The 25102-nt window shown below is 40.1% G+C and overlaps 2 protein-coding genes across 2 annotated transcripts in view; both read left to right on the plus strand.

Moving 5' to 3' along the window:
• Window positions 1-4543, plus strand: part of OGA (O-GlcNAcase) — a 38100-nt gene extending 33557 nt beyond the window's left edge. The window contains exons 17-18 of the mRNA XM_083363627.1: window positions 1939-2001; window positions 4385-4543. Of these exons, the coding sequence (XP_083219753.1) occupies window positions 1939-2001; window positions 4385-4423 (102 nt within the window). The 3' untranslated portion in view covers window positions 4424-4543. The remainder of the gene's footprint in view (window positions 1-1938; window positions 2002-4384) is intronic.
• A 277-nt stretch (window positions 4544-4820) lies between these two features.
• NPM3 (nucleophosmin/nucleoplasmin 3) lies at window positions 4821-11307 on the plus strand. Its single transcript, XM_083363634.1, has 5 exons — window positions 4821-5026; window positions 6200-6285; window positions 8465-8584; window positions 9165-9258; window positions 9865-11307. The coding sequence occupies exons 1-5, from the start codon at window positions 4951-4953 to the stop codon at window positions 9975-9977; spliced, it is 489 nt and encodes a 162-aa protein (XP_083219760.1). The 5' UTR covers window positions 4821-4950; the 3' UTR covers window positions 9978-11307.
• The last annotated feature ends 13795 nt before the right edge of the window (window positions 11308-25102 follow it).

The following is a 25102-nucleotide window of genomic DNA, read 5'->3' on the forward strand; positions in this document are numbered from 1 at the left end:
TACTTAATACTAGTCCTATCCTTTTTATTCCATTTTAGTTGATATATATATATATATATATATACATATATAATTTTGCTGTCATTTCTGTCCTGCAGTACAGTGGACAGTGGTAAATATCAGTACACTTTGCAATGCAAGTCAGTTCATTAGCCTATGCTAGTTGGGAACTACAGAAATTGTAGCCTTAACAGATAGCTGGTTTAGCCAATTAAGCAAGGACTTCAAAGGCTTCAAACTGAAGTTTCATTTGCCTCATTTGGATCTCAAGTATGTTAGTTGCTCAATTTTTCAGATTTAGCTGTTTTATATATCATATTTTTTATCTTCAATTTCATACTGTTTAAACAGAAAAGCATTTTTTTGTGGAAAATTGCCTTCTTTGACTTCATAAAGGTTGGGAATAGTATTAACTAGATTATGTGAAATGGAAACTGTCATGTTGCTCTTTTGTCATTTGTCTGATTTTTCTTGTTCTATATTTTTAGTTCCTATTTCTAAGTTTAATAAAATATTTGACTTGGAACTTGGGGATTGAATAGGTATTTTTTACTGGCCCAAGTATTTACTCTTTGAAGTTCTTCCTTCTGTGCTGCAGTCTGTACCAGGAAAGATACTTAGAAAACTAGACTTAGATCACAATGTCATGCAGAAGTCAGTTAGTAATTATTGTCTTCAGTTGGGGGTCAACTCAAGCATTTTAACATGCTTTTCAATGTAGAGTAGAAAGTTGAAAACTAAGGATCCTGCCTATTACAGTCATGATGGTCATAAAGCAGGTCATCCCTGACCACTCTGATTTTATGACCTTTAACTTGTGGTGGTCGTTAAAACACTGGTCATTAAGTGAATCCATTGTTTGCTGTGGGATGTTTTTGCTGAACACTAGAAGTAAGTAAATGCTGGTTTTTGGCAAAAATTTAAATCACAGTCATGTCACTGTGACACTTTAAATACCTATAGCTGTGGGCTGGTTGCTGAGTGCCTGGGGGGGGGGGTGTCAGCGGCTGTTAGAACTTTGGAACCAGGTTATAAATACCTTTTGGAGACTGTCATAACTTTGAATAGTCTCTTAAGTGACCAGTCATTAATCAAGGACTACCGATATGGCAGTCCCTGGGTAAAGAACGAGTTCTATTCCCTAACTCTGTCTAACCCGAATTTGTATTTAAATCATACAGGTTAACATACCTGTACTGTGTATCAGGAATAAATAACAAAGTTATTTACAATTTTTTTGTAAAGTTTCAACTTATAACATTTATAAGTTTTTTTTGTAGATTTTATATCTTAAAACTGAGTTATAGAGGAGACGGACTTCCAGCAAGGAAAACTTGTTAAATTCACAATCTTCAGAGAAAAGAGTTATGAGGTGTTTTTAAATGAATAAAATGACATGAACATAGAATTGCAACTGTGTTCTCTGTGTTACTTCTTACTTTTAAAACAGAACAAAGAATTCTGAAGAAGAGTGAAAGAAAAATGAACAAACAGATACAAAACAAATGTATTCCATATATTAACAAGCTGAGAAAGTTGAAGCATTTCTGTACCAAGAAAAGAACAGGGCAGTCTGAGAAAGAGAATGGAGAGGGTGTCTGTGGATAGAGTAACTTGTATCCCAATTCTGTGGAGATTTTGCCAATATTTGGTTGTAGTTTCAAGCCTCAAAGTATGAATAATTATTATAGAGCTGTTGTGTGGAGTTAGATTTTTTATTATACTGAGTAAAAGGGATCAAATGAGGGGAGATGCCTTGCCATGAGTACTCAGGAGATAGGTTGGGACAGAAAGACAATACAATATGTAATTTATATTTGTTATATACAGTATAATGGATTTCTCACTCCAGATTGATGAAAAAATGGAACGAAGGTAGACTACACAAATCAAGTTCAATTGCAGACATCCTGCTCCTTTGTTCTTCAAAATTCACAGGACTTTGACAGAGCAGGACGGAAACTGCTACCGGGAAGAATATGGTGGCTGCTTTTGCCAGTGGTATGAGAGTCTTCAATCTATTGAGATGGGAAGGCATAAACCAGCTAGCAGGAAATCTAATTGGGATAATAATCCTTTTGATTTTACTGCACATAAATAAAATGCTAGAAATAGATCATTCAGCAAACTCCCCAACTCTTCATAGCTAGAAAATCAATCAAATCTCCGAAATGTCCTTTGTGAGCCGATTTTTCTCCCTGCGCTAAGTTGCATCGCTGACAATTGGTTTTTTAAATTGCTCCAAAACAGCAAGCCTCCGGCTCAGCACAGACACTGCCTTTACAAGATAATAAGGCCAAAGGTGAACATTATCTCTTCAAAACTACAGAAGAAAAAATATCTTGCCATGATGCTATATATCAAAAGTTCTGTCTGAGAATGGAAACTGTTTGCCTCAATAGATGATCTTTAGGAATGTAAGACTGCTAATAGCAGAAGGTAACACTGATGTAATGTTACTCCCTGCTCGAAGCAACTATGGACTGTCAAATTCCCCCCACGTTTTGACTAGATCACAGGTCTGCAACCCGCGGCTCCGGAGCCACATGCGGCTCTTTCAGCCGTCTCCTGCGGCTCCCAGTCCTTTGCCATGTGTAGTCCCCCCCCCAAAAAAAAAGTGGGACTAAAAAAGTTCAACCAATCAATTCAAATATGCAGGGTAGGTGCATATCTCGCCTTGGCTCTACTCTTCAGTCAAATCCTGTTCTGTGCATGCGCGCATGTACACACATGCGCACACATTTTTTGCGGCTCCGTTTTTCCTTTTGTGAGGGAACCGGTTCCGAGTGGCTCTTTCACTGTTTCAGGTTGCTGACCCCTGGACTAGATCATGTAGTCTAATATGTAGCTGGTGTATATATAGGCTATTATTTAGGAACTGTATTGGGGGGTGTCGTAGACAATTGTTATTTTTGCATTCTGCTTTCTCTAAGGAATTATTCTTGGGTACTTTTCCTCATAGAAAGTGCAAAACAAAAGAAATCTTAATCCTTTTGGAGCTTTTATCTCTTAATATTTTTTCAAGCACATTTCCTCATTTCTCTTATTTTCAGAGCATCCTAATCACTGCATGGCAAATGAAAAATAAAGCGTTACTCCTAGTAACTAATAAAGCGTTAGTTACTCCTAGTTTTCTATCATGTGCAGACTTGATCATTATTCCCAAAACCTCTTCATCTAGGTTGTTCAAAATACTAAATAGCAGAGAACCCTGTGGACTCGGCTCAATATTATGCCATGGCACTCTTCCCAATCTGTTTTTAAGATAATTATAAGAAAATGAGACTAATGACATGCTTGCGACAAGCCCATGGTGGCTTTTGTTAATTGTTGCCTCTCTATTCAAGGGCATCTGTTTTTCTATGTTAAATCAACTTCAGCACATGTCCAAGAAAGATGTCAAGTTGACAGTCTGAAATTCCTAGATTTCACATGACAGAAAGTTTGACCTGCATCTCCATGGAGAACTTCAACTTCCAGGGTTTTATAACATAATTGTTTGTTTCAGTTTTTGCGACATTTCTGTTGGGTTTAGGACTAAAACTTGACCATTCCAAACACCGAACTTGTTTTTCTTCATTCTCTCATTGACTTGTTGGTATGTTTGGAATTACTGTCTAAGCTTCAGCTGACAGACAGGTGGCTACATACTCTCTTGGAAAAGTCTCTTGACACAAAGCAGAATTCATACTGTATCTTGTTAAGCAAGACAGGTTGTTTGGGTTCACAGTGCAGGTAGTCCTCAACTTACAACAGTTCATTTTGTGACCATTAGAAGTTACAATGGCAGTGAAAAAAGTGACATGACTAGGGTAGCATCCTCGGGGTCATGTGATCACCTTTTGCAATAATATTATTTTGCATTATTATCATTATTATTATAACCTTCCAACAAGCAAAGACAACAGGGAAGCCAGATTCACTTAACCGTGTTACTAATTTAACAATTCTCTTAACAAATGTGACAAGAAAAGTTCTAAAATGGGGCAAAACTCACTTAACAAATTTCTTAACAAATTTTGGGCTCTGTGGTTATAAGTTGAGGACTACCTGTGTAATTTCCATGCTTGATAGTTGGTAGGATATTGTTGGTTGATGCTTGTTACACCCATTTAGCCTCCAAAATTCCACTTTTGTGAAACCTAAGACAAACATCAATGTTCTCAATAAGGAATTGCTTGCAACTTGCTACTCTCCCATGAATTCCATTTTTACCCAAGATGAAAGAGGCCTTGGCAAACAAATCCTTCAATGTTATTTTCATTGTATGTGATTTTAGGAATTATTTTGAGAGGATAGCTGCTTTTTATTTCTATTCTCCATTTCAAGACAGTATCTCTGATATGTGGATTGATGGAACTCCCTTTTATAATCTTTTTTCCAGACTGATAGGCATCAAGAGGTTTCCCCAAACTGCTTCTGACCAGGCGTGACCTGACTTGTGTGGTGAGAACTTTGCTTCAGACTCCCTTGTAAGCCCTACATGAAAGTCTGATACTGTTCATTGGTAAGGAAGGATCGGAATCGGAGAATTTCCATCGGTTACCTCCCATGCATCAACCTTTCTTTCAGAGAGTTTTGGATTTCAATTTGGGGGCCCTAACGCAAAGATGTTCAGCAGAGGAAAGATTTGTTTCCCACAACGGGACAATCTAGATTTTTTTTTCCCCCTTTCGACACTTGCGTAGTTTAGTTTCAGAATCTTACTCGGTTTTTTTTAAAACGAGAAAAATTGTAATACACCTCGGTGGGACACGCGACTTCTGCCATTTGTACTGTATGAATAAGGCCTTGCCTCCCTTCCCTTTCTGAGCGGACAAGCTTGTAATTGGAGAAAAGCTGCGTGGCCGATTGGAGCGGCCCTGGCGGGGCGGGCAGCAGGCGGGGCCCGATCTGAGCGTCTTCCTGCCGTCCTTTTTCCTTTCGGCTCTGAGCTTCCTGGCTCCAGATATGGCCTCTTTCTTGGATCTAGAGAGCCTGGACGGTGAAACTACGGCGCCGATTTGCACCAGTCATTTCGTTTTCGGTTGGTAAAGATGTGTGTGTTTTGGGGGGGGGGACTTCGCAGGCCGGAAATTTTGACTGGCGGTCGTATTTGTGAAAGGAGGTGTGTGTGTGTGTGTGTTTGGGGGGGGGTGCTCGAAGGCAAAACCAGGCGCTTTGAGGGAGGAGGTTATTTGCTCCTGGAGTGGCGATCGTTTGGGAGGATTTGATCGCTCTCGGATCACTTGAATAGGGCTTTTAATGATTGCATTCGCACGATACATTGAACTGCATAATTAAATAACCGTATTTCGGGTCTTCGGCTGGAAAGCTGAGCACATGGGCGCACCACGTGCTTCCCTGCCCCGATTCAGCTCGTGCTCTCCAGCTCCTCTCTTGCGAAATGTTTCCTGAATCTCATTGAGCAGGGTGGAACTTAATGCGGGCAGGGCTCAATTCCCACTCATATGTTGGAGAAATTGCAGAGCACGGATTTGTAACGTTGATAAACTAAAAATTAAAGCTGTTAAAACGGTGTTGTCTCTTGGTTTTTTTTTCTCTTCTTCTTCATGCAGCCTGGAATACTGATATGCAATAATAGGCAGTTCTGCCTGGTTTAATTTGTTTCTATAAAGGTTGATGGAGAGGATTTGAAATGCAACCTATCGCTGAAAATTATCGCCAGATTTTTTTCATCAAATTTTTTTCATAAATACTTTTGTTGAACGGAGGCTTTTGAAGTAAATAAACAACTAAGAAACGTGTTCCTTTATATAACACTAAAACATCATTGGTAAAATCTTTAGATTTTGCTATTAATTCTGAAAATCAAAAATACTTGTTAATTCCTTTGGCTTTAGAATCAAATATAGCACTGCCATCTTTTCAAGTTGGGGGAAACATAGGAGAGATCAATACAAAGCACGTTGAAAAAGCATCACAGAAGAAGACAGTGATGAACTGTTTTTGTATTGTTACCTAAAAAGTGAAATGGATATTTCCATGAGGTAGAAGTAATCAAGCACAGCTAAGAAACCAAAAGCTTTTGGTCTCAGCTTTTGATCATGCTGGATTTATTTTTGGCTTCTGCAAAGGAAGAAGTTGAAATGGGTAGCATTTTTGCAGTTGGAGAAACTTATCTCTTCCATTTAAGAAAAATCTGTGGTTTTTTAAAAAATGTCTTATTGTTATAATCACTTGTATTTTCTCCTCCCAGGATGTGAGCTGAACAGCAGTGCGCGTTCCTATACTTTTAAAGTCTCGGAAGAAGATGATTCAGAACATGTCCTAGCTCTGAATATGGTAAGAGATTTCACTCTGAAATGGGAAGATTAGTTACAGGCTATTTCCTAGCTAGTGACTTACAACGTTACTAGTCATTGCTGGGGCAGTATAAAGCCTGTCCTCATTATTGTTACGTGGCTTCATAACAATACATTTAGTTTCCAGAGATTATGAAGAAATCATGCAGGCAGATGAAAAGGTGCTGGAGAGAAGATGATGGATCACTTAGTTCTTCTTACACTCCTTGATTCCTATCCTAGTAACAGAGCTAGAAAACTCCCTTTTTAGACAACTAATGGGGAAATGCAGAAAGTTGATGGAAAGGGGGATGGATGGGTCATATCTGATGATGAAAGATTTTTATTTTTGATACTTGTTAGTAAAGTAGAATTCTGTGCAGATTACAGTGCACGAAACTGCGTATCTTCTGTAGCCAACATGGAAGTAAAGTCTGTTCACTTCATGCTCCAACACTGGAGGTTTTTAAGAAGAGACTGGACAGCCATTTGCCTGAAATGGTATAAGGTTTCCTGCCTGAGCAGGGGGTTGGACTAGATGACCTCCAAGGTCCCTTCCAACTTTATTATTTCGAAGACCATATAGGAGCCGTGACCAGGGGGGCTTTTGCTCAGGTTCGCCTGGTGCGCCAGTTGCGTCCCTATCTGGACCGAGACGCCCTACGCACAGTTACTCACACGCTTGTGACCTCCCGTTTGGACTACTGTAACGCTCTCTACATGGGGCTGCCCTTGAAGACCACTCGGAGGCTTCAACTGGTGCAGAATGCGGCTGTGCGAGTTGTAATGGGGGTTTCCCGATACTCCCATATCACACCTCTATTCCGTGAGTTGCATTGGCTTCCGGTTGCCCTCCGGGTGAAATTCAAGGTGCTGGTTATCACCTATAAAGCCCTACATGGCCTGGGTCTGGGATATCTGAGGGAACACCTGCTGCCGGCATCAAACGCCCTTCGCCCAGTGCGCTCCCAGAGGGAGGGTCTGCTCAGGGTCCCGCCGGTAAGAGATTGCCGGCAGGTGACACCCAGGGATAGGGCCTTCTCGGTGGGAGCGCCTGCCCTCTGGAACCAGCTGCCGGTGGAGCTGAGAACTGCCCCCGACCTCCGATCATTCCGCCGGGGCCTGAAGACCTGGCTCTTCGAGCTCTCGGGCCCAGACTGAGGAGAAATTTTTAATTTGGGGTTCTTTTTAATTGAGTACAGGGTTAATTTAATATTTTTTAATTTGGTTCTTAATTTTTGTATTTTGGATTTTTAATTCCCTGTAAACCGCCCTGAGTCCTCAGGGAATAGGGCGGTATATAAATATAACTAAATAAATAAAATAAAATTATTATTATTATTATTATTATTATTATTATTATTATTATTATTATTATATAGTTGATAAAAATGCTTTGCTGGCAAAGCTGCTTTAATATCTACCTGCTTAGACAAAATGGCTATGAGACTTTGTATTTTTCTTCATTGTTATGCCACAGAATGCAGCGTGTGCATGTGTGTGTGCATGCATGCGCGCGTGCATACTCACGTATACAGAAAATCAAATATTTTGCACTGAAGGCTGCCTTTTCTGATTGTGTCATCTCAGACGTTACTTGCTTAAATGTATAAAGCTAGAATTATCCTATTAGAACAGAATCTCCTAGGTGTGTTGTAATTATGCATACAGTACTTATTTTAATCAGCAAATATTGCTAAGCACATTGATTTGTGTGTGTGTGTGTATATATATATATATATATATATATATATATATATATATATATATATATATATATATATATATATATATATATATATATATATATCACTAATGGGAACTTGACTGCAAGAAGTTTAGTGACATATATATATATACCCTGTGTTTGAGTGTATTTTTTCCTTATACCTCCCTGTTTTCCAAAAGCACCCCAAACTTTCCTGAGTAGATTTTGAAGGCAGGTGCATGAGGGCTACAGGATTGATTTAATGGGATGGATTACACAGCCCGCAAATTGACTGATTTGCTGTTTTGGATTCTGTTCATGTTTGTTTGTTACCGAATGATTTTGTTCTGTTCTGATTTTGTTCTGATTCCAACTGCTTATTGGAAGATGTTCAGCATTAGAGCTCATTTTATTGTTAGCTAAGCATTCCTCAGTATGCCTCTTCCATTTTGTTTCTCCTCCCCTTTTCAAGGCTTGTCTGTCCGAGGGTGCCAAAGATGAATGCAACATTGTGGAGGTGGTGGGCCGTGATTATCAGAACAAGGAGGTTGCTGTGCCTGTGGCCAACCTGAAGCTGTCGTGCCAACCCTGGGTAAAATGATCTTTTGGGAATGTGGATGTCTTGAAAAAAATCAGCGTGCAATGATTCCGGGATGTTGATTTGAAAGACCTGATAAGGAAAGGAAAATTATCTGCTCTTCCAAACACGATTGGCAATACTTGGGGTAGCCTCTCTGATATGCTTCAAAGTTTGAGATGCACAACCAGATTTTCCAGAGCCTGCCTTCTGTGGTTTCTCTAGACTAGGCCAAAGAATGTTCATGCTGAATGAAATATTTGGTATTTAATCAAAAAATCTTTCTGGACCCGTGACTTTCAAGATATTATCTGTTTAAACGGGTTAAATAGGTGGCTTGATACAATACTTAGTGAATCATTCAGATAACTGGATATATAGCACTGGTATAAAAGGTGTTAACAAGAGTTAAATTTTCAAATTAGGAACACAGTATTTCTCCTTAATTATATGAAAATGTTATGGCTCATACCCTCCCCCCCCCCCCAAAAAAAATAGCCACAGATGTAACAAAGCTCAAAACCTGTTGAACTATATGAGACTTGGAGAAATTCATCTAGTTTCACAATTACTCTATCTCCTTATTTTTCCACAGTTGTGTTTAGATAATTTTGAGTTCCAGCCTCCTGTGACCTTTCGTCTGAGCTCAGGGTCTGGCCCTGTTCATCTTGCAGGACAACATCAAATCTGTAAGAATCTGGGAGTGGGATGGAAGAAACTATTGGGTACAACGAGCATGTCATAATAGTTAAGGGACATAGAAAAGTAGTAGTTCTTTCTGGAGGTAAGGCCACAATTCCAGGTTAAATGTCTTGGCTACCCCAGCTAGCATGGTCAATATTGCGAATTCTGGAGCTTTTCCTGGTGTGGAGTATAAGCTGATTGTTGTCATTTACATGGAAAAGAGACCTGCTGTCTAACAGAACTAGCATTTTTGCCCACCTTCTGGTTTGGAGCAATGCAAACCATTTAGGATATTGTGTGAAGTACTAAATATGAGATGCTCTGGAAAATAATGGGTAATAGGAAGGATAGAGGCTTGAGGAATTCTCTAGAACAGCAGCTCCCAACCTTTTCGTTCATTCATGGTTCCGATGAATGAGACACCCTGCACCTCTAGAATGCTTTTGATATATTCTCGCGCCCTTACAAAAGTTCGAATTAACGGCAACGAATTATGCATATGCACTATAATTTCGAAAGCCCATGTTTTCATGCCCCCTGGAATATTGTTGAGCAACCCGGTTGGGAACCCCTGCTCTAGATGGTATAATGAACCCAACATTGTTTCTCAGTTCACAGAAAAAATCTCTCAGATGATGACTTCAGTGATGAGGAAGAGGAATCTGTTGACCAGGAGGAAGAGCTTTCTCCATTCAAGCCAGCCAAGAAAAAACAAAAATCATAGCCGAGCTTCTCTGTAGGTACCTGTTCAATTGGCTGAGAATGCTCATCCTGAGTGGAATACTAATACAGTTTTTGTTTTCGTTAATTAAGCTTGTAATGTTATTGTAGGTTACCATGGGCAGTTCTCCATTCACAGCATTGGTACTGACTTCCTGAAATCAGCCTGTTCCTTTAAAGGCTCTGAACAGGAAATGTTCTAGAGCAGGTGTAGGCAACCTTGGCTCTTTTATGACTCATGGACTTCAACTCCCACAATTCCTGAGCCAGCCAGGCTGGCTCAGGAATTCTGGGAGTTGAAGTCCATGAGTCATAAAAGAGCCAAGGTTGCCTACCCCTGTTCTAGAGCAATGTCTCGTTTAGCTCTTTAACCTCATCTCTGCTTTTATATCCTGCATAGCGTGGTATAGTCTGGAACAGAACTTGCTTTTACAGATGGACAAGGAAAGTAGCCATCTGTAACACTATGATAGGGACCATCCACTGTGCAGCTTTCCTTGTCCTGGTAGTGTTAACAGACACATGTGCTGATCTTGGCAGCAGTTTAATGAAGTTGGTCTGGGATCTCTGCTCCTCTCCAAGATGAGAGGAGCGGTAGAACCATCTAGGTGTGGTTAGCTGTGGGGCTAAAAAATAGGTGTCTGTATCCTAGATGCGTTTGCTGTCGTGACTGAGATTTTTATTTTATTGAGATGCAACTGGAGCTGAATAGCTTGCTGAATCTGGTGGCTGTTAGAAACAACAGGTGTTTCTTATTCTGTTGGGGGAAAAATCTGAGTTGTTGGAGAACTGCAAGTGTGTAACTCTCAATCCTGGAAAAAAAAATACTGTGATGCTTTCTAGTAAGAGTTTCTTGATACTAAGAAAAGTATCCAATTATAAGTCCTTTTTTCCTGATATTTATTTTTTCCAAGTAAAATGCAGGGTCCATTTTCCAAATCTGTTCTTATATCTGTTTTAAGGTTATATTTTTTTAGTGAACATTATGTACTTCTCAGGAAATGTTACTGACCATTTTGCTAACTTTGGGTGGCTCCTAATTTTGTTTTGGTATGAGCCGCATTCCCTGCAATAGTTGGTAAATTCAATAGTTAATGAAGATGATTTCCTAGATTCACTTTCTGAGAAAAAAATAAAGATGTATTTTGTATTTATCTTCACAATTTTGAAACAGTGTTCGGTGTTGACCAGGTGGAGTTTATTACAATTTATAATTCAGTACAAGCTGGAGAGACAGGTTTTTACCTTTGATAGATAGTTGAGAATGCTTCTTGTATGTTTTGCCCTTGTTACTGGTGTGCTTTTTTTTAATAAACACATTTGTTATACATGTTCTCTTTTGCTTTTTATTTTCTTGAAAGATGTTGAGTGTTCAAAAATACAAAATGAAGTACTATTACTTCATTTTTCTATAATATCTTTTCATTCCCTTCCTTAAATATATAAAGGCTTTAATGAGAATTTTTAGTATTTTCTAAAAGAGGCTACAGTTATCGTCACTGTTGATTTGGATTGTGCTGCCACAAGTAGGATTGTTTCAGCCTTGCAAGGATTCATTTGCTGATCAATAATTACAAAAGTAAAACTTTAAATCCGCGTTATTTGCTACTCTTATGCTATTTCATCCAGCTTCCTAATCCCGGGTTTATTCCTATTAAACCTGTTAGTCCAGACATGTCAAACACAAGGCCCGGGGGCCAGATCCGGCCTGCGAAGTGGTTTCATGTGGCCCGCGAAGCCATCCTGGAAACAGTGAGGGAACGGCCCCCACTTCCTTGGCCCTGGCCCAGAGACCCTCCTTCTGCCAGAGACCCTCAGATCTGTCCCACTCCTGCCCAGGCCCCCATAGGCACCCTTGATGCAAATGATGTAGAGCTGGCCAAACCCACCCAGTAGGCCATATGCACTCTAGCCACGCCCACCCAGGCCATACCCACCCCGCCCCCTGAGGGCAACCGCAATGCTGATGCGGCCCTCAATGAAATTGAGTTTGACACCCCTGTGTTAGTCTATTTACATAGTGCTTTGCTTTAGCTTTGTGTGCTATCTCCGATGCTTTTCTCTTCCAGCTGTGTTTGAGGAATGCAAACAGTTGTCTGTTGAATCCAGCTCTTACACAGGCTCTGCCACAGGGTGGCTTATTGTTAGGTGTTGCTCCATTCACACCGGCTCCCTTCCTTTCACTTTCAGGCTGTGCTATCCTACAGATTCTTCCCCAATCAGTTTTTTTTTTAACCCAACCAGTATTTTGTGGCTCTGCTGGGTGAGTCACTCAATAGCACCCTTCAACATTATCTTTCCTCATTAATTTCTTGGTTACAATGCAGCTTACTCTTTTCTACAGACCACTTCAAGCCTCCTCTGTTTGCCTGCCTTTTGGCTTGCTGAAGGTCCAGCAACTCCTTCGCTATCCTGTATCATCTTCCTGATTTTCTCTCGAAAGTTGTCTCCACATACAGACTCTCATACTCACTCCAGCACCATTTTCCATCAGAGACTTTCTGTTACCTGACTGGGACAGAAGCAGAGACACTACAGAGAATACAGTCTAGACCAGGGGTAGGCAACCTCGACTCTTTTATGACTCATGGACTTTAACTCCCAGAATTCCTGAGCCAGCTATGCTGGCTCAGGATTTCTGGGAGTTAAAGTCCATGAGTCATAAAAGAGCCGAGGTTGCCTACCCCTGGTCTAGAATGACCATGAATCTTCCTAACAGGGCAGGGATTGCAGCTACCAGAAGGTCTGGATCTACTACTGGTACAGAAAAGTGGAGCAATCATTGTCAGGTGGCCTTAAGGATTGGACCAGCATGGCAGGGTTTGCACTGTTCAAAGGGGATTTCTTTTATTAAAGCAATAAGGAAGAAAAATATGAATTCTTAACATGGTCCCTAAAATTAAATTATACCCTATTACTGAAATTTGTTGCTTCTCCTGTTTTTGGTGAAGATAACAAATTGCTTCATGTACCCTACCCTATCTCCTTTTGAGTATGAGTATGGATGGGGCATTTAGGTACAAATCTATACATAAACACCACCAAAACAAATATTTTTTGAGCAACACATCTATTTAATCCTTGTCCAATGATTAAATCGGATTCCAGATCCAAAAAACCCACATTTCATTGGTTCTTAGCTGGGGTTCCTTTACAAGTTCCAGCTTGGCACTTCTCTGTTGAACTATCAGTTTGCGTTGTCTTCAGCCAACACAGATGTCGGTTGAAGGGAAATGAGGGCTTGTAATCCAGTGCATCCAAATAGTGCGAGATTGAACCCAGTATTCAAGTATTTATTGAATATTTGCCAAAGAAAGATTGCAAAAGAAGTATAAACTTGGGAAATAATCCACTTTTAACTCCATTAACTAGAGACTTGGGTTGTATCCTTAAAGACAATAGTGTACAGAGATGAGCAGTTTCTTTGGTCATCTTAAGTGATCAGGCATGTTTTGTGGTATGTTCTATTTGTAGAAATCCTGGAATGCCCGGCAAGTTTTTTTGTCAGAAAAAAGGAGATTGTGTGTCTAATCACACTTGGGCAAATAAAGTATTCAATTAAATTCAAATCTAATAAAATAACATTTCTGGGATAAAAAGCTTTGAGGGAAGATGAGGTCGGACAGATTCATCGATGATAACTTGATGTTGGCAGTCTTTCTAAAAAAGGAGTTTGTGTACATCAGTTTTCATGGCAATCTCCAAATCAGCCTCCCCAGTTTGGTTTTCTCTAGATAAGCAGACCAAGAACTTAGAATTCTTCATACCAGGCTAGGAATATGGCTCCAAATAAGTTGACAGATGCAGCTCCAGGTCTGTTTCCCATATCTAGTTCTTAAGGCATCTTGCCTGTTCTGCATATACTTCCCTTCATTTGCTGGAAAATAGGATGAGAAGGTCTCCAAGTGGTTTATGACTTAAATGATTTGTGGAATGGGGTAGCATAATCAACACGTTTCCTGAAAGCATGGGAAATTTTTCTGCAACCCAAAGAGTAGTCCTCAGTTCTCAAAGAGCAGGTTCTTCATGTAGCCACAGGATGGCAGCCTTATCAGCAGGAACATCCTTAAAATTTGTTTCTTTCTAGGGACTTTGAAGGATTTAATTTTACCCATTCTTCTTGGATGGAGTTCAGGATGTGCGAGAAAAAATATTATGGTGCAATAAAGCTACCTGCACATCATTTTAAGAGACTGAGAAATCTGTATTGGTTATTTCAGCCAAAATGTGTATAAACCGGTTGCATTGCTTTGAACATCCATCACACTTACTATTGCCTATTTGCCAGCACATTTGAAACTCTCTAAAAGCTGCTTACACTGCTTCAATTCCGAAGCACCATGTGATGACCTGAGAGTCTGAATACTCAATGTATCTTCTGTCAACAGATTCTCACATAAAATTAGGCAATAACCTTATGAAGACCAGACCAGTGACATACCATTTCCTATAAACGTTTGAACAATTATGAGATCCTTTAAAGACTGTTAAAAACTGATACAAGTGCTGAAAACTGTGAATGTCATGGACAGCCAAGAAAAAAATGGATCATGAAACAAATCAGCCCCCTTGAGGTACAAATGATCAGGGTCAATTTATCCTCCTCTGAAGAAGATTCTAATGTTGGGAAAGGTGGAAGGAAAGGGAAAGAGAATGACAAGCAGCAAGGGAGGTGACACAATTGTAGTGGAAATGGGTGTATCTTTGGAAGACTTGAATAGACCGTTATAGTAAAACCTATGTGATTCCTAGATGCTGGTGCTGGCATGATAGTGCAAAATCAGTGGTCAAGAGAAGATTATAACTGCATTAAAAGAAAAGTAATAATGTAGGTAGGTGATCCTATGGAAGTTGAATAGTTGTCAGAGATTTCTTTTAGAGGTTTTACCAATCTGCCCTATTGTATTTCCTTCCTTTTTTCTGTGATATTATGAATATATTGCATGATATCTTGAGTAATTCTTAAACAGGTGAAATTGTAAATTGAACAAATTGTTATTACAATACTGAGGTTATTTATTTACAGGCAGAAGGAATTCACTGAATCGCATCTCGTTGCAGAACCAGCTGCTTCTACCTTCTCACATAAATCTTTCCTATCCTGTTTAAGCTGTTCTTCCTCCAATTCCACCCTGTCCAAGCTTTAGTCCACTCTCTTCCCTGGGAATACTATATGTAAAGCCAGGTAAATATAGGTCTTGCTGTCATTTTTCTGTCCATCCTCCCAGTATATAAAGGTAAAGGTTCTTCCACACATGCGTGCTAGTCGTTTCCAACTCTAGGGGCCAGTGCTCATCTCTGTTTCAAAGCCGAAGAGCCAGCGCTTGTCCGAGGACATCTCCGTGGTCATCTGGCCGGCATGACTAGACGCCAAAGGCGCACGGAACCCTGTTACCTTCCCACCGTAGTGGTCCCTATTTTTCTATTTGCATTTTTACGTGCTTTCAAACTGCTAGGTTGGCAGAAGCTGGGACGAGTAACAGGTGCTCACTCTGTTACGCGGCACTCGGGATTTGACCCGCCAAACTGCCGACCTTCTGATCGACAAGCTCAGTGTCCTAACCCACTGAGCCACCGTGTCCCTTCCCAGTATATACTGTGACCTAAAATTGGAAAACTTCTATGTTTTTTTTCTCTAAACAACTTTATTCGTATCAATATTTTGCTAGAGATAGGATAATTTGGGTAAGCCTAAGGCAGGGGTAGGCAACCTTGGCTCTTTTATGACTCATGGACTTCAACTCCCAGAATTCCTGAGTCAGCTATGCTGCCTACCCCTGGCATAAGGTAAACTCCTGAGGCCCCAGGACCATATATGGTTCTTGAATATCTTAGTGAGACCCCCAGTTGAGATTTTTCCAATTATGTTTTTATATGACAGAATGGGAAATTATTATATTAATTAGATTTTTATCCCACTTTGTAAGTAATCCAAGATGAAGAATATAGTTAATTTCCCACAACAACAATGTTCTGAGGTGGGTTGGTCTGAGAGAGAGTGACTGGCCCAAAATCACCTAGCCGGCCTTCATGCCTAAGAGAGGACTAGAACTCTGGTTTCTAGGCCAGCACCTTAACCACTACACCAAATTGGCTGTCATTTATTATTATTAAATAATGTAAAGTTAATATACGATTGTTACATATAATTTTTGTAATTTTTACTTCAACTTTAGGTGTACATCAATCTTCATTTCTTATCTTCCCATTACTTTTTGGAAGGCAGATCTCCTCTCTCATCCCCATCAAACTTAGTCATCATTACATCGTTGCCAGTTTCCAAGGGCTGAAAATGTTAATGTGGTGACAAAAAGTTGCTCAGGTGTATGAGAAGGAAGGGAATGCAAAATGGAAATTGGTGAATTATACTATACAAGTTCCCACCTGTTTTCAAATGCTGCTCAGGGCTTTGATCAGTTTAACCACATTCTTTAGAGCAGTCATCATTTTGTATTTGATGAATCCTTGGAGCAGAGAAATTAATGTATCAAAGCTTTTCACTTAGTGAAGCTGGATCCCAATGTTGCAAATTTCCCGGTGTACAAACTGTGATGTCTATATGAACACTTTATCAGCAACCAACTCTTATTTACTAAGTACCTAAAGTTAATATTTAACCTTTGCAGATTCAAACATCCACACTGAGATTGTCATCAAGAGAGAGAGAGAGAGTGCGTATATGAGAGAAAGATTACTTGTATAGGCCGTGTTTAAGGGGAAGAATAGGATTAGAGGGTCAGGCTGAGGCAATGAGTTCTTCTCTAGAGATGATGCTATCAGGATAGACTTAAATACCTTGTGCAAACAGAGGATTGTCTAGAAAAAGGAGATCTTATGTCACAGATTTCTTATTGCAAACCTTTCCAAGAAAAGGAGCTGTTAGTTTATTTTTCCCAAAGAAGGACATGTGGGTATTTATTTCTATTCCATTTACTAAGACTAAGAAAACAAACAGAAAGCCTATTTTTCTCCACATAAATATGGAGCTGTAGAAGTGTTCCTAGCATAAATGTCACAGCACAAAAAAAAATCTAATCCCAGGATTTAAACAGACCTGTGAAAGAAATTTTTACCCCCTGATTTATAAAGGGGGTAAGGATTGCAACCCCATTTTTAAAATGTATATATATATATGGATTTATCACAGAGAATGAATGAAAGTTTAAAAGAAACTGAAATTACTATCTTTGAAAAAAGAAAGATGAATTTTATGAAGATTTTAAAATAAAATTTTATAAGAGAAGAGCTTAACTTCTCAGGGATCGGTAGAACACAAACAAAGCTCACTTTTAAATTAGGAATAAGAATTTTTCCAATCAGCAAAATGTATCTGCAATTAACACAGATGAGATGAGACAAATTTTTCAATACATCTGACATCCAAAGCGATCCTATACCATCCTTTACAGATTATGTGTAAATGGGTACTCATTGGTCAAGTAATTTCAAAATTATTTCATCAGAATAAATGAAATTAATATGTAATTTCCCCCTAATTATTATTAAACCAAAGTTTGTTAGGAAGTGTGTAAGAATTTTCAGGGTGCTGGCTTTCACTATCATTCCCAAAAGCTGTTGTTCAGGCTATTTCTGAATACAGATACTTGTGATAACTCTCCTGGATGCTTCCCCAGATACCTCTCCAGATATCAGCTCAGAGGAGGATGAACCAGTTCCAAGCATGTCTGGGGGGCGGGGGGGGGGGGAGTTGCTCAGTGCTTCTAAGCAGCGTCTGAGGATGATTTGGCTGAAGCACAGCTGCAGGAGGACAGCCCTGAGGCTTCAGGTGGGGAAAGCACACAGCTGCAGCTAGTCAGTGATGAGGAACTACCTTCTGTACCTGATCCAAGAACACATAGGGCAGAGAAAAGGCAGGAGCAGAGAAGGTCAGCCAGTGACTTGCAAAGAGAAAGCTTTGTCAGAAGCTGGCTATTTAGCACAGCAGACAGATGGAGGCGATGCTGGGAGCAACATGTTCATTTCCTAGCTGGGTGTTTTCTGGTCATTGTGATTCTTTCCTTGCTTTGGATTGACACTGTGCCTTGACTTGGATTGTGCCTTGTGAACTCTGGACTTTTCTTGTCTCGTGAACCGTCTTGTGCATTTAATTTTGCCCGGTAGGTTTATTTTGATTGAGAAACTTTCAAGTGCCTTGTGGACTATTGGCCATTGCTCTGTGGACTAGTATTGGTCTGCTTGTGGTTGAACTTAATTGGTACAGTTCTGGGTTTTTGGTGAAAGGAGTGCTGGGGAATATTAATAAACCCACTAAACCACAGTTACGTGTGAGAGTGGGACAGCACAATACTCTTCTGGAATAACATTAAATCCACATCCAAAAGGAGCCCAATAATTAACTCTGATGTGGCCCAAACATTTTGCATGGGTGAGTTAATGAAGATCAGATGATCTTCATATTTCTTCCAGACATAGGTTTAGCTGCTCTTGTGTTAAACCCCTGTCCAGAAGGGTGCAGGAAAGATGCCTTCTCTGTTGTGTTGCCTGTCCTGTCCAACACTTTATCTCCAAGATTCATATGGCTCCAACCTATTGGTCTTTCATAAGGCTCCAAAGAACTTGTTTCCCATTAGCCACTGGCCTAGAATATGAAATGAATCTCTAGGAGGCACAGTGGGATCTTGAGTAGCATCCTTTGTTGTTAATCTGCTGTGCTTGTTCTGATATACATTGCTTTTGTAATTTAAGGTACATGCCACAGTTGTCATGAGATGGGCAGTTACCTCAAGTTGACAGAATAAATAAATACATTCATATATAAAGCCGTCCCCTTTGAATGCAATGTGCAAAATATTTGTGCTGCACAAGAACGTATCATTAATCTCCAATTGAATTCAACTGTCCAAAACACTTTCACCCAGTTAGAGGGAGTTTTGACAGAGGCCAAACCCAATAACCTAGCCATCTGTGAAAATGCCTCTGTTTCCCGCCTCATCCCACATTAAGGAGAGTTGTGATTCCCCTCTCAGCAGGTGGTGACATTTGGTTTAAGAGAGAAACAAAGTCATGGAATCCATCTATTTCTGCTTTTAACACAGTATGCCCTGTACATTGTCATGATTAGCCATTTGTATGAACAGACTCCAGTAAAAAATACTGCATTTGAGATTACCCCAGTTAAGTAGAAGTTCTGTTTGTGTCATATCTATAATATTTTATTCACACATGCACTTCACTACCTGAAGAGATAAATATGCACATGTGAACTAGCCTTTGAGTTTGCAATAACAAATGGAGATTATTTGAAAGAATTGTGACTCATTAGCATGTAGAAACATCATTTATATCATATTATCTGAAGCAGAGGTCCCCAACCTTTTGGGCACCAGGGACCGGTTCCGTGGATAGAGGTTTTTCTGTGGACCGGAGGGTGCGTGGTTTTGTGTGCTGCCTGCATCTCGCAGATGGGGCTTTGCTTGTTTCTGCGGCATGTTGCTGGCATGTTGCGGCCCAGTCCCGGTCCATGGACCAGGGGTTGGGGACCCCTGATCTGGAGCATAAGACACCAAATTTTTAAGGTCAAGGTTACATGCAGATGTGAACGAAAGAATTTGAAAAGGTAAGAAGGAAACTAGGTATGGTCAAACTTCACAGTGTGTGTGGGTCCAGAATAAAATCATGTTTATCCGTCTTCTCCAGTATATCAAAAATCATTCCTCCAAAGATCTTAAGGAGAAGGAAGGATTTTACATTTCTTGTGCAAGAGCTCAAGCAGCGAGATATAAGGTTCAGATGGGAGATCCCAGTGGGGTTGATGGTGACGCACGAAGGTAAAAAGTACCGTTTGGTTACTGTGATGCAAGCGCGTGATTTTTACAATAATGTTTTAAATGCAACGCCATTAACACTTTTGGAAGCTGGAAAGGGATCTGGAGTAGGAGTGCATCAAGAGGCCGAAGATGGTCAGATAGAAGACAACGGTGTTGGAGGAGATCAAAAGACAACCTCGTCGGATGAATCTATAAAACAGAGGGTGACGCGTGCTGCTGCAAAACGATCTAAGAAGAGAAAATAGCAGGATTTGCAGAAGACTATGGAACTTTTATGATATAGTCAAGTAGTCAAGTAGGGGAGGTGGGAAAAGATTTGGGTGTAGACGCAATATATTTTTATATTTGGTGGTTCTGTGGAAAGGGTGAGCTTTTTTGGATTAAAGTTTGGGGGAATATACAAAAGATTTTTTAAATGGAGGTTTAAGTTTTGTTTGCAATCTTTTTTTTCTTATTTTTGTGTTTGGAATAACTATAGATGTGGTATTGGAAGAGGAACGGTCGAATACAGAAGAGTTGACTTTAAAGTTTTTTGATTTGGGATTCTTGGTTAATTTCAAAAATTATTTGTAAGAATGTTATATCATGGAATGGATAAAATGGATGGAGTTTATTTAGGATAAGTATAAGCTAGAGAGTGATGGATTTTAGAATTTATAGTTGTTAGTATATGGTTGTTTAGGTTTGTTGTTTTTTTTTATATATATATACCTTGTATTCAGCTCTGGGAAGTAGGGGGGGGGAGGGGGGGAGGTAGGGGGGGGAGGAGGGAGGGGGGAGGAGGGAGGGGGAAGGGGGGTTCTTTAAAGGAAAATTGTATTTTAAAACTTTTCAATAAAAAAAAAAATCATCAGCAACTTTGAAGGGGATTGCAACATTGTACTTCTTTGTATAGAGCGGGGGTCTCCAAACTTGCCAACATTAAGACTTGTGGACTTCAACTCCCAGAATTCCTCAGCCAGCCATCTGTCCATTTTTGCTATTGTACAAGAGTGAAACTGAACATAATTCTAGAGGGCTTTTACAAATGAATTGCCTCCAGTAAATATAATGACTATAAAATTGAGCATTGAACTAGCATGGCCCGCTTTGGTTTTCATTTTGTGAACTTAAGCAAAACTCTAATGCTTGATGGATCCCTTTATGTATGTGTAAGCAGGAAATGTCTTTTTGGAATATCAGAAGAGACTCTGTTAACTGTTGATTGAGCTTAACATGCTTCCTATGTGTGATGAAGTGGAAAGCATGGTGCCACAGTGAGGAGAGAAGTGGATGGAGAATTAAACAATAATAAGGTTCAGAGAAACCAATGTCCTGCTGGAAAATAGTGCACCCTTAAGGCACTAAAAGAGAAAAATGAATTTAAAAAGAAATTCCAGTTAACACGTTATTATTTTTCACAATTAACATTTATCAAACCTTTTAAAATGGCCTCAGAATTCAGCTGAACTTATATACTATCACCTAACCTTTACATAAGGTTTTAGTTTCCCAAGTGTCTTTAAGAATCACTTTGGTGTATTGGTCAAGTCATCAGGCTGGGTGACTTTGGGCCAGTCATTCTTTCTCAGCCTTAGAAAGAAGGCAATGGCAAACACAGCTGGAAAACTTTGCCAAGAAAACTGCAGACACCAGTCCAGGTAATCAGCAGTAATCAAGAGTGACTTAAAAGCGTGCACACACACCGTACGTCTTTGCTTTACTTCTGTCTTAGATGCTTAAAAAAGTACTTTGCTTGACATAATTCTACCCAGAATGCCCAATTTAGCAATAATTTGAATGGTGTAAAGTCCTAAAAAGCATCTTTCAGCTCTCCTTGTAGAATTCCTGCTTGTATAAAAGATAGGGGGGGGGGGGCAGGTTATAACATGGAACTAAAAGGTATTTTTCTCACCTCAGGTGAAGATTCAGATTTCCTTTAGAGATAAAAACATAAGTCTTAATCAAGAGAGATGGACCACCAAAACAAGAGCATCTGCAAAAACAAGTTTCTCATAAGAAAAATAGCATGGATACTATGACTACGTTGCACATTTCATTTTCCTCTCGTTTAAAAACAGAGAAAACAGAGGATTAGCCAGCCAGCCTTAGCTAAAACAGACTTATTTTCTCTCACATTTTCACTTTTCTTTTAAATCTCTCTCTCTCTTTTTTGCATCTTAGTTGTGAAGATATTATTGAATTGTTATAAGCTCCTATAAAAACAGAACCAAATTTATTTTTGCCACTTTTCTTAATTTGGAGAGGTTGATATATTTTTGCCTATTCTTCCAATCCAGCAATTTCCAGGCTTTAACGTAAGGAAACAGATGTACACCTCAGTGATTTGAAATGGACAATGAGAAGCAGCATCGCCCGCAGGCTAGAATGTCTAGATTGAAGCTCCAGAGTTTTGCTGATTCATGTGTTCAGTAAATCACCCACAACTCTGGCAGGAGCCCTAAAGGTTCTTTGATAAAGTTTGTTTAGGCTTCTTTTTAAAGTACACACACAGATCTCAAGTTACAGTCTTCCTCACAGTGACATTTGTCTGAACTTTTTTGTCCTGCCCACTTCTACATTTGATGACTTGAACATAGCAGACATTTTCACTCTGAAGAAAGGTGACTGTTTCTCTAGGTAACAGCTTTGATTCCTATACATGTAGTAGCTAATTCTGTGCAATAGGAATTAGACTGACTCAAAATAATTATAAATCAAAGTGCTTCCTAAACAGTTCCAGACTTTTTAGTTTTGCTAAATTGTCTTCATATGCACTTTTTACGTTTGATTTCCCATTGACTAGAGGTTGAAATGGATGATCTAAAGCAGGGGTCCTGAACCTCAACCCTCCATGCTGCAAGTTAGAGGTGGAAGGGATGTTAGAGGTATGAATGGAATCTAAAAATTCTATTATTTTCTCCTTCCTGTATAATTGACTTACATAATGATATAATAACCCTGATTCCAGGCCAGTCTTGGAGATCCTTGACTATTTAGCAATTTTTTCTGTCCATAATTTTATGAACATAACAAAAAAACCCTCATTTTCCTGTTTGTTTTTTAATACTTGTATGCTGGTATGCATTTGCCTTATAGCTCAGAGGGAGAATCTGCATAAATGCATACAGCTGGATGCCACCCAGTGGAACAAGAATAACTCCTATATATGCAGAGATGCCTAAATACTTCATGCCCAAAAGAAACAGAATATTTAATAGTATTGAAAATTGGGGAAAGGTCCTTTAGATCAGCAGTCCCCAAACTTTCTGGCTTTGTGGACCAGCGGGGGGTGGGGAGGAGGAGAGGGGACGGTTCCATATGAGCAATAGATGAACGTGTGCTGCTCCACAAATGGAGCTGCACCTGTGCACTCGCCTGGCCGCTGTGTGTGCAAGTGGAGATGTGCATGCGTGTGGTGTGCTCGCCTGCTGCTTCTGCGGGCCCGGTAGTGGCCCGCACCTGGAGGTTGAGGACCCCTGCTTTAGATCATCCATCTCAACCTCTAGTCGATGGGAAATCAAACGTAAGCCTCCATGGACAGATGGCATTCCATCCTCAGTTTCAACATATCCAGTGAAAACATCCCACCACCTCTAAAGTAATAAATTACACTGTTAAACCAGTCTTATTCTTAGGGAGCATTTTAAAAAAAATGTGTCTGTAAACATACAGTAGGTTCCCTTCCACAAGTAAGAAGAAGAGTGCTGATGAAATCACTTATCGGAAGCTGCCTCCTTGCCGAAGTACATTGCTGTGGACTGCATGCAAAAATCAGGCCCATAACAAATGAAAAAAGAAACATGACATTGCACCTTTATGCACCTCCTGCATGGTTCATTCCAGATAAATATGCAGGAAAGCAATCATTGTTTGCATTATTTTGGGAATAGATATTCGGAAATGGTCTTGTGATCCTCCATCCTGACCCTGGCAAGTTACTGGCTCACTTTGGAATTAATTCCTTGTTCTGGGACCCAACATACAAGCAGAATGAAGAAAGCCAGTACAGCAGTACTGACATTTTCACGGGTGATGCCCTGCTCTGAAAATGCCGGCTATTGTGTGTTTTCCTTCTGGTAATCAAAGCAGGTAAATGAAGACTTGCTCCCATGAATGGCTGTTGCTGCCCTGGGGCCAGGTTTGTGCTGTGGGTACAAACAACAAAGTCATTCCCATGGAGCATGCCCTAGAAGGCTGGGGAGGGAACACTCTGAGCCTGGGAGAGAGGCAATGTTAATTGGTCTTACAGCCTTGCCTGCGGCAACTGGGAGTCACCCAGCCATAGCAAAGTTGTGCTGTTGTCACTAAAGTGTTCCATTAATATGGCCCTCCTTTTGTAGAGGTGGTGGGAGAGATCATTGCCTATGCTGTGAACTCTGAGATTGTTTTGGTTGACCCAATCCCATCAGTTGTCCAGGTACTTTCTTGCCTAAGGTACATATCTACTTTGATTTCCAGTTGTTCCACATTTTGGCTTATTAAGTAACAGGCAGATGGGGGAGGGGAACATAGCAATGGCCAAGATGGCCAACTGTCATTTGAGATGCTTAGTCTTTGGTTGAGTTGGATGTCCTCAGATTGCCCTTGGGAACTAGGTGGGCCAAGGCCAGCCCAAGGTTTCTTGCTACCTAAATGATGCTTCTCAGTCATCCAAATGTAAATTAAAAAAGCCAGCCGATAGTTTTTACACAAGGTAGCAGATCCTCTTTCTTTTTGACACACACACACACACACACACACACACATCATGCAACTTCCTTTGGAGTTATGTAACAGGAAAAGGGTAAGAAATGAGAAGCAAAAAAAAATTAAAGTCAGGATATAATAGAAGAGAAAATTCAACTAAATCTAGTTTACAATAACATCTATCACGATTCCTTCCTTCCTTCCTTCCTTCCTTCCTTCCTTCCTTCCTTCCTTCCTTCCTCCCTCCCTCCCTCCCTCCCTCCCTCCCTCAATTTCTAGGGCATCTGACTCCAGAATGAACTTGGAGAGGTTCACAATTAAGTTGAGACAGAAAACAATTTCATATATATAAATGAAAGAATAAGTCACTCAGACAGAGAAAATAATTACCTTTATATATCTCACCCTATCCCCCAATTAAAATAGGCCTGATTATGTGCTAGCTCAAGGCCTGGAAGAAGAACCAGGTTTTTAAGGCTTCTTTAAAGGTAGATAGGGTGGGGACCATAAGAAACTCTAGGGCAGGGGTATCAAACTCGCAATGTCACATGACATGTCACGATGTATTGCGACTTTTTTGCCATTGCCGGCAATGGGATGGGCGTGGTTTCGGCATGACGCATCTGGCCTGCGGGCTAGCAGTTTGACACCCCTGCTCTAGGGGATCCTGTTC

This window comes from Vipera ursinii (assembly GCF_947247035.1).
Source record: "Vipera ursinii genome assembly, chromosome: 5".
In the NCBI taxonomy this organism is placed as follows: domain Eukaryota; kingdom Metazoa; phylum Chordata; class Lepidosauria; order Squamata; family Viperidae; genus Vipera; species Vipera ursinii.